At 38.1% G+C, this 9,642-nt stretch overlaps 1 protein-coding gene across 6 annotated transcripts; it reads left to right on the forward strand.

Moving 5' to 3' along the window:
* Positions 1 to 1,181: 1,181 nt before the first annotated feature.
* LOC129296480 (uncharacterized) lies at positions 1,182 to 9,489 on the forward strand. Of its 6 annotated transcripts, none has more exons than XM_054935073.1 (11): positions 1,182 to 1,284; positions 1,427 to 2,236; positions 3,046 to 4,209; positions 4,403 to 5,545; positions 5,700 to 5,741; positions 6,593 to 6,669; positions 7,520 to 7,604; positions 7,718 to 7,801; positions 7,923 to 8,024; positions 8,108 to 8,206; positions 9,081 to 9,489. In XM_054935073.1, exons 2-11 carry the CDS (start codon positions 1,499 to 1,501, stop codon positions 9,192 to 9,194), a joined length of 3,648 nt encoding a protein of 1,215 aa, XP_054791048.1. In that variant the 5' UTR covers positions 1,182 to 1,284; positions 1,427 to 1,498; the 3' UTR covers positions 9,195 to 9,489. The 6 variants fall into 6 exon arrangements, 5 of the variants coding, with proteins under 5 accessions (XP_054791048.1, XP_054791050.1, XP_054791051.1 ...); XM_054935075.1 differs by having other exon boundaries at positions 9,084 to 9,489; XM_054935076.1 differs by lacking the exon at positions 5,700 to 5,741.
* Positions 9,490 to 9,642: the final 153 nt, after the last annotated feature.

A 9,642-nucleotide genomic window follows, 5' to 3' on the forward strand; every position in this document is an offset into this window, starting at 1 on the left:
GCCCTATTTGATATGAGGTATTACATTTTAAAGAATTGAGAATGAGAGTGAGACTAGAATTAACTTTTAAAAATCATGTTCGGTATGACATGAAATTAAAAAAAATAAAATTGGGTTAAACCAAAAAAATTGACAAAAAAACTCAAATACCTTCATCTCTTTCCTTTCACCCTTCCATCTTTATTGTACTTCACTTGTCTGAAGAAAATCCAAAAAAACAAACACAAATTTATGAAGCATAAATTAAAGATTTGGGAATCAAGGAATCAATCAGCGACGCAGCAAGAATGAAGGTGATGGCAACAAATCCAGGCCCACGATGATGTTAGTGATGACTGAGGATGAAGAACCCAGAGGTCATGAGTGACTAACGAGGTGACAACTTATGAGGTCACAAGTGGCAATGGCAATAGTGTTGGTGTAGTAGTTTGACCATGGCGATGACTGGTGAGGTCGCGAGCAGCAATGGCAATGGTGTCGGTGTAGGAGTCTGACCAAGACAATGATGAAGAACCTAAAAACTCAAATCTAGCAGCAAACAGTGGAGATGATGAAGAATTGAAACTCAAATCCAAAAGCGAACAGTGGAGATGACAAAGAATTGAAACTCATATCTATAAGAGAGGATGGTGAACATTTGAATCAGAACCGAATGCAACCACGATACATATGATACTTGCAACCACAATGATGATGGGGATCCCTCTTGGCTATTGTCAAATTGTCGACTCTAAACAAGGGGAATTTGGTATAGAACAAATCAATCCCAACATTGTTTTTGCAACACTAGGGGGTAGGTGGTTTTGTGTAATCTTACACAATATGGGACTGGGCCTGACATTGATTTCACCAATGATACATACCAAATATGATAAATTGGGTTTATGCAATTTCAATCCCATTCTCACCTTTTCAATGCTTCTTATCAAACAAGGCCTATGGGTTATCTTGATTGTTGATTATAATCTTGGCATATTTCTATACCTGCCAGATGATTCCATTTCTTTCATTCCGCCCATGGCCTAATTTATTTTTGATATTGAGGTATGTTTTTATTTCAAGCATTTTTTTTTAAATAATTTTATTCTTTTATTAATAAATGAGATAATTTTATTTATTTATTTATTTATTTTTGTTGAGGAGCGTTGTTTCGAACTTTTATTTTCTAAAAAAATAATTTAGGAACATCCACTCATCAGTACCGGCAATGTTTCGTCTGATGGTCGGGTTCGGTCCCGCCTGCCCTCCATCCTCGACGGCAAGTACAACTTCTAATTTCTGAAGGTAAATTATCCATAGCCTGAGGAAGATCGAATTTTCTTCTCGCTTTTCTTTCTTTGATTTGATGAGATTCTCTTTCTTTTCCTTTCGTTACTTATTCGTGAACACTTCCTTGTTCTCTAAAATTCTTTCCGATCGTCTTTAGGCTTGCTTATCAGCAAAAGCATGCTGCCTCTCACCACGGAGAAATGACAATAGCACTTTCTGTTACAAAACAATGTATCGATTCCGTTTGACTTCCAGAATAAATCATCGCTTGCTTCATCCTCGCTATATATCTTCTTCATCGACATCGAGGAAACCCGTCAAACCGCCTGACAATGTAGAAAATGCTCAGGCAGTCCGGCAACAAGCACCCCACCAACTTTCTGGTCCTCTCTCCCCTCTCCCTACCACATCTTTCTCTCGCAGTTCTGTTATCGTTGCTTCTGCTACTGTGGTCTCGGCTTTCCTGGCCTCCGCAGCCTTCCTCTTATCGGATCACCACCGTCAAAGGCAACCCGATGACGAAGCCTCTAATAACCTATATGCTACAGTTGAACGAGCGATAAACAAGTCCCGCGACTCCTACCAGAAGGTTTTCCATCACCTCAAACAAACTGGTGTGGCCGCTTCGGTCCTCTGGCATTCGCTAACGTCTGTTTTGTCTTCGGCCAACCATGAGGTTCGTTCCGGTTTCGAGATTCGTGTTGCGGCGTTTCTTGCTGACATTGCCGCCGCAAATTCTAGCCGCAGGGCTGCTATTGTCGGGGCGGGAGGCGGTGCCGTGGTAGATTGGTTACTTGAGTCGGTGGCTGTTGCCAAAGATGGGGGTGGCACTCAAACGGAGTCAGCAAGGGCGCTTGCTTACTTGATTGCCGACGCTAACGTATCGGCGGGTGTGCTTGGGCGGCCTCATGCCATTCCAAATCTTCTCAGGTTTATTTTTTCTTGTCAGCCTCGGCAATCTAAGAAGGTATTTCTTTCTAGTTAGCCGACCTCTTTAAATTGTAATCTTCATGATGCGATGCTTGAACTCGTAGTTTAGGATTTGCAGAACAATCAGTTTAGTTGATGCCAAAGCGTGTCACTTGAGTTTATTGCGATGTGCATCATATTGTCTCTAAACACTGAAGTTTAGATTTACCATTTACTGTAGTAATTATTTATTGAACTATGTAATTTATGTTCTTTCGATGTTCTTTTGGTTCCTTATTCTATATCAAACATTCTAACTTCTCTTTCTCCCTCGCAAAAGCCTAGCATTAAAAACTAAGTCTAGAAAATGCATATTAATCGATGGTGACGCCTCATTGTCCAAACGAAATCTCCCCATTGAAGCCAAAATTTATTGTTTGCAAAGTCAGTAATTTCTGGATTGAATTTAATGGTAAATCGCCTGACTTATGTGATATTGAAGTATTACCTGGGCTGTTCCTGCATCTACGCATAAACAAGAAAAGGAATTAGCGTTCTAAAGTCTAAGCAGTCCTCCTCTCTTAGAAAATACTCATGTTTTGTTGCAGTTTTATTTTTTGGTAATATGTAAAAAATATGTTTAAATTTGTTATTCATATGCCCCTTTTGATTAGGTTCTATTTGTATATAAAATATTTCTGACATGTCATAACAATGCTGTCGTTTTAAGCATTCGAACATTGTTTATGAATTTTTATTTGGATATGTTAAATTTATTATATTAATGCCAAAGAAACTTGCGGCATTGTTGATAATTTCTATTTTAGTTTTAACATTAGCAACATCAATACATTTTTGCTGCTGCAGCATTCAAGACGAAGTTCATCTGATATTTATGATTCTTTAAAAGGTAGGAGCATGCTTGTGGCTGCCATTATGGATATAGTCACTTCCAGTTGTGACAACGCAGAAGAGGTTTCTTTTAAGCCACCATTGCCTGGAAATGCTGAACTGGGAGATATTGCAGCTGCCTTACAAGTTATCGAGGAAGGTTGTTTGCATTTGGATGAACCACGTGAAAGTGAAGATGACAAAGATGGAGGGACAGGAAGTAAAGGGATTGGGATCAAGATACTTGATGGTACTGTGGGTTTAGGTCTTTCAAGGACCAGCATATTGATGAAATTGGATGATTCTGATTCTAGTCATGCAGCACCACTAATGCTTCGTACTCCTAAAACTATCATGTCAGAAAATAAGCATGACAATTCATTAGCACAAGAAAATATGGTTTCTGCTGTTGTTCCTGGTCTCTGGGATGATTTACTCTGTGAACATGTTGCTGTTCCTTTTGCTACATGGGCGTTGGCAAATTGGGCATTGGCATCAGAGGTTAATAGATGTTCTATACAAGAGCTGGATCAAGATGGAGAGGCTATCATGTCTGCTTTGACAGCACCTGAGAGATCTGTGAAATGGCATGCGAGTTTGGTGGCACGGTTGTTGTTAGAAGATCGCAATATCCTTTTGAATGATTTTGTTTCTGATTGGAGTTCCAGTCTTCTTTCTACTATTTCTCAGGCATGTAAGCATGAAGACATTTCCCTGGCTAAGGTTGCCTTATCTGCCTTTGTGTTATCTGTTGAGAGATTTTCCAGTGCACAGAAAATAGTTATGGAGAAGGGCCTTAATTTGATGAGAGACATTTCCAAGCAGACTACAAAGCATAATCAGATGCAAGAAGCAGTGGCAAAAGTATTAGAACTACTGTGCACCAAAGAACTCCATTTATCTCTTGAAGAGAGTCAGAAGTGGTCTGGCATTCTTCTCTCCTGGGTTTTTGGAAAATTTTCTTCTGATGCTTTACGATCTTCAGCCATAAAGATTCTTTCTCGGATCTTTGAAAACCATGGACCAACATCTGTTTCAGTTTCTCAAGGATGGTTAACCATGCTGCTAACTGAAGTCCTGAGTTCCATCAAGAACACAAATGATAAAGGGGCCAGTCAACCTAAAAATAATCAATTGAAGGTATAGATCCTTTTTTCTTCCTTTTTCTTATATCTAATTAGCTTAGGTTTGATATTATTTTACATCAGTATGTGCATGCGTTTGATCCTCTTTCTTTTTTCTGATAAGTTGAGGTTAAGATGACATTTCACATTATGTGCTGCTGCAACTTCATACAAAGTTTTAATGTAATTCTACCTATGTTAATTGGCAGACCTCAATTAATAATTCAAATATTTCTTCTGCTGCACAAGTTGCAAACCAGTTAGCTAGTGCTGCTACTTGTCTAGCAGTTAAGCAAAAGGGAACTGCTTTTGATTCTGAGGATTCTTTTCCACTGGCAGATTTTCTTTCTCTGGAACCTTTTGTGGGAACATTAAAAAACTTAAAGAAAGATAGTTTACTTAAACTAGATGCTGCAGATTCTGCCTCTGCAACGCTGAAAGGAATAAAAGCACTGACTGAAGTTTGTGGCGAAGACTCTCGATGTCAAGAGAAAATTGTTGATTTGGGGATTTTGTGTTTGCTGAGGCGCTTTTTGCTGAGTGATGATTATGAGAAATTGGCGGCTATTGAAGCATATGATGCATCTAGAGCCCATGAGGGGAGGGAACAAATTTCAAATGTTGATAGGGAGCCATCTGTGTCAGATGCAAATGAATCATCCCGTGTCCGAGTTCCACCTACGGCTCATATCCGTAGGCATGCATGTAGATTGTTGAACATCCTTTCACTCCTCCCCACAGTCCAAAAGGACATCATAAAAGATGAAAATTGGTGTAAATGGCTTGATAATTGTGCTAATGGAAGGATTCCAGGATGCAGTGATCTTAAAATTCAAAGTTATGCCAGGGCAATACTCCTAAATATATTTTGCAATGACCAGTTTTTGGATAAGAAGTCTGGAAGTGGAAGCCATTCTGATGCTGGTGCACAAATCAACAAGAGCTTGTGTCCTCGTTATGATGACACAATATTCTTGATAAATCCTCATCTTCCTCACTGGAAGTGTCCTCAGGAAACAGGTCAAGAGGATATGAGATCAAAGGACATATCTGTGGCCGCTGCTGATAATGAGGATGGTACAAAACCCTTGAATGATACTAACTTCTGTGGTTTTGTCAATATATCTAAAAGCAGCTTGGATGAAAAGACTCCTCCATTAGATGTAGTTTTTGTCCATGGCCTTCGTGGTGGGCCGTACAAGACTTGGCGCATAGCTGAAGACAGGTCCTCAGCTAAGTCTACACTGGTTGAGAAGATTGACCAGGAGACAGGAAAGCTTGGAACCTTCTGGCCTGGTGAATGGCTTTCTAATGACTTTCCTGATGCCCGTTTGTTTACCCTCAAATACAAGGTTTGTTGTTATAAGTTTATAAAATGCTTGTATCATCAATCTTGCATTTTTTTTTAAATAAAAGAAATCTTGATAGATCTAATAGCTTTTGTGGAGTCAGTGTTCCCTTCATCAGCATCTAACTGTCAAATTAATAGTTTATGACTTTATGTAGACTAATCTCACACAGTGGTCTGGAGCTAGCCTGCCTCTTCAGGTTAGAACTTTTCCCCATGCGTCCATGCATTGTTTTATATTAATAGATTAAGGAAAGAACCATATTATGCTGTGCTGTGCTGCAAAAACAGCATGTTTTGAGCCTTGATTGGGGTTTGCAGAAAAAATTCTTTGGTACTGCTATTGCAATTTGGGATTTGCATTAACTTACACCAATGTGCAATTGCTGCAATAGTTCCTTTTTTCAGGAGACTGAAGTCCTACTATTTTCTGGATTTCAGATTTTATAAGTTGGACAGATTTTGTGTATGGCAATTTATATACGTTTTAATTGTACAATAATTTCATGATCTTATTTCTTTAGTGAAGATTCTAGGAAATCCTGATACACGGCTCCTTGAGGGCTATTTGCCACCAATTTAGTAGGCATTGATTGGTCTTGATGATTGAACCTTTGCTTCTTTGGAAGCTCAGAGTCAGAGCCATGGCAAATGCTTTGCTTCAAAGGACAGTGTGGTCTTCAGTGTTTGGCCATCACCCTAGTAATCTGGTTACTTAATGATCCTTATGGTTCAAGGATATGGTTTTTTCATGCTGTAATCTGACTTTAGTAAATTTGAACTTTGAACCTGGCGGGGTTATAAGTTCTGAGCTAGTTTCCATCTCCTTCCTTCTGTTCCTTCATTTTTGGTTTGCCAGTCTCTATGTTTCTGTCTGCAAATGAGGGGCAAATAGCAGTGAACAATTTCCCATCCCCATCCTCTCCTTCCCTGCTGCTTGGCTATGGTTGGCTGGCTAATTCTACCTCTCTTGCATCAGCTGTGTTCACATCTATGTTGCTGTTTCTCTCTCAATTTACATTTTGGTTTGTTGCCCTCTGTAAATTTTCAGGAAGTTAGTTCTATGTTATTGGAGAAGCTTGTTGCTGCAGGGATTGGGAAGCGACCTGTTATTTTTGTCACTCACAGGTGTGCATCCATTCTTTTCTAGCTTTCTGTATACTCATTGGCGTTATTTTTTGGATGTATCTTTTGACTGTTAAAGCGATTCATGCTTCACAGGATAACCATTGACGATCAAACTGACCTTTCTCTTTACCATGATGAACAAGTAGAACTGTAAAAGATAGTGCATGAAAATGACAAGAACTAAATCAAAAATTACTTGGTAGATGAGGAGTTGAAAATTTTGAAGTTGTCTACAAAAGATAAGTAGAGAAAGAAAGAACAAGTTAAAATAACTACTTTCCAAACTGCTATTAGAATTTTAGCTTATTGATAGAATATTTAATTGTCATAGTTTCAAGAATTAATAATTAAAAATTGGAGACTTAATATATTCATTATATGTTGCAATTTCTGTCTTTTTATGTTTTTAAAAAATTGTCACCTCATTCATGGTTCATAGATTTATCCATTATTTAGTTTATACTGTATTTTATATTAATAATGATTAGTAATAAAATACTTTTATATATATATATATATATATTCAGATTATGAATTTTAAAACCTAATGTGATGCAATGGTTCAATGTGATGCTATAGCCCATTTATTAATCCATGTAATTTATTTACTTTCCATAGAGGGAGCGGTTCAGCTAAGTATTGTTTGCATAATAAAACTTTTGGCCCTTGGATGATTTGCTATTTGCTTGAAGTCCTTTTATTCAACAAGCCGATTGCTATAAGGTTTTTGTTCTAAATGCATTTGCTAAAGGTGTTGAGATCCTAATGTTGGATCAAATAGCGTTCCAATTTCATATATTTTGTCTGTACGTTTCATGATTTAATATATACAGTTTTCTGTTGTTTGCAGTATGGGGGGCCTGGTTGTGAAGCAAATTCTGTATAAGGCAATGGAGGGAAATTTTGATCACCTTGTGAATAATACCATTGGAATTGTAAGTCCTGTCTCCAGTCTCCTCAATTGCATGAATGATTTCTGCTTGTGTTCACAATAACTTGTTTTAAAATCTCCTTGCAGTTTCTTTATTTTTGACGTTTTGGGTTTTAGGTGTTCTATAGCTGCCCACATTTTGGTAGCAAACTCGCAGATGTACCTTGGCGAATGGGGATTGTGCTTCGTCCTGCTCTATCAGTTAGTATAAAGTTGCTGGCACATGTTTAACAGCAGATGTTGATTTTAAAGTTTATTTCTCATTCTGATAATTGCTGTATTTAAAATATTTTTTCAGCTCTTAATTCTTAATGTTTCATAGGTAGGTGAGCTAAGACGCGGGTCTTCAAGATTAGTAGAGCTCAACGATTATATTCGTCACCTTCACAAGAAAGGGAAGCTTGACGTGCTCAGCTTTTGTGAGGTAGTCAGTGATTTGGTTTTCTTTATTTAGTTGTTCTGCCTGGGTGTATTTGTTGATATGAATCGCTGATGACTCTTTTACAGACCAAAGTAACTCCAATAGTTGAAGGTTATGGTGGATGGGCCTTTCGAGTGGAAATTGTCCCTATTGAATCAGCATATCCTGGTTTTGGTGAGCTGGTGGTGAGTATATTGTGAAATCATAACTCAATTGACTAGAAGGGGGAAAAAGAGTAATTGCATAAGATTCTCTTAGTTTCTATCTTTTAAGTTTTAAGAGAAGTAGAGAGCCAGCGTTGATGACATTTTCACTGTAGTGTCATGCCTGGAACATATCTATGTTACTTATAGGTAATCCTAAAACTCATTCTTAACCTGCTTGAAAAATTGCTGGAAATGTCTCCCGAGGGGCTTTCGACATTCTAGTGATGCTTGAATATTATCAGTCCCCCCCCCCTCCACCAAAAAAAAAAAAAAGCCACGTGTGAAGTTCCTTTTTGGGCTTGGCTTTGACTGCCTGTGCGGTTACTAAAGAAGGTCTTTCTAAAACTATTATTATCTGGATGGATGTCCGCATGTAACGTCCATGTACTAAAAGAGTGCCGAACAACATTCACCGGCAAGTCCTGTCAGATATGTAAAGTTTTTTAGAGCTTCAGGTGTTGACTACCACAGCACTTCCTTTGTCTAATTACATGTTATTTCAGTAGGACATGCTATGGCCACAAGATGATTAAGCCCCGATTTTTGAGATATATGAATGACATCTGGGGATGAAACAATTGTGGGCCACATATGAAAGCATTAAAATTAGCATGATAAGCAAGTATTGCACTTCGGTTAACTCATCATATTTAAGAAAGAACAGCCATAAGGTTGACAAGTAGTCATTGGTCATTATTTTTTAAAACCGAATAATTACAAATGAACTGAAGTAGAATGCATTTTCCCCAAGCCAAACTGAGTTCCTTGCATCTCTTTCTGTATCGAGATTGGATCAGGGAAACATCTGAGCTGTTAAGAGTTTTTTACTTTTGTTTATCTTGGAATTTTGAAGCAGGTTCTGGAGTCAAAGGATCATGTAAATTCCTGCAAACCTGTGAGCCGCATTGACCCTTCTTACAAGGAGACATTAGAATTCTTGCGGAAATTAAAAGTTAACTATACCTGAGACGTTTTAGATAGAGTTCCTGTAAATACTTGTACAAGCTCGAGGATTAAAGACTTGATAGCTTATACGTGCATGTTTGGGAAGCTTCTAGACGTCAAACAGGCGCCTGACGCTTCAATTTTGGGATCGTGAGCGGAGCAGCTTTCCTGCAAGTCTTCTATTAGATTTGGGCTTGCGAACTTGTTTATTTTCTATTACTCTCCTGTGTATTTTACCTTTAGGCAAGCTTGCTGCTAGCTCCTGGGACTCTGTATTTTACTTTCCTCTATATTACACTCCTTAATTTTTCTTCTTATTCGGTTAGTTTTCGGAATCCCGGAATTTTTTTTTTTCAAATAATATTGATGCCCAGGAGAACATTTGTACCAGATCATATCATCTGCATAGATGATCAACAAAAATGATACATTTGATTCATGGTTCAAGCCTTAAAGACGTACATGACAAG

This window comes from Prosopis cineraria, unplaced genomic scaffold (genome assembly GCF_029017545.1).
Source record: "Prosopis cineraria cultivar Desert tree isolate PC_DT_omini unplaced genomic scaffold, ASM2901754v1 PC338, whole genome shotgun sequence".
Classification (NCBI taxonomy): Eukaryota; Viridiplantae; Streptophyta; class Magnoliopsida; order Fabales; family Fabaceae; genus Prosopis; species Prosopis cineraria.

Excerpts from the sequence above, each read along its gene's own strand:
- LOC129296480 (XM_054935073.1), top strand. The coding sequence starts at position 1,499 with ATGTATCGATTCCGTTTGACTTCCAGAATAAATCATCGCTTGCTTCAT. Across the intron at positions 5,546-5,699 it reads TGTTTACCCTCAAATACAAG|ACTAATCTCACACAGTGGTC; the intron begins GTTTGTTGTTAT and ends GACTTTATGTAG. Across the intron at positions 7,802-7,922 it reads TGCTTCGTCCTGCTCTATCA|GTAGGTGAGCTAAGACGCGG; the intron begins GTTAGTATAAAG and ends AATGTTTCATAG.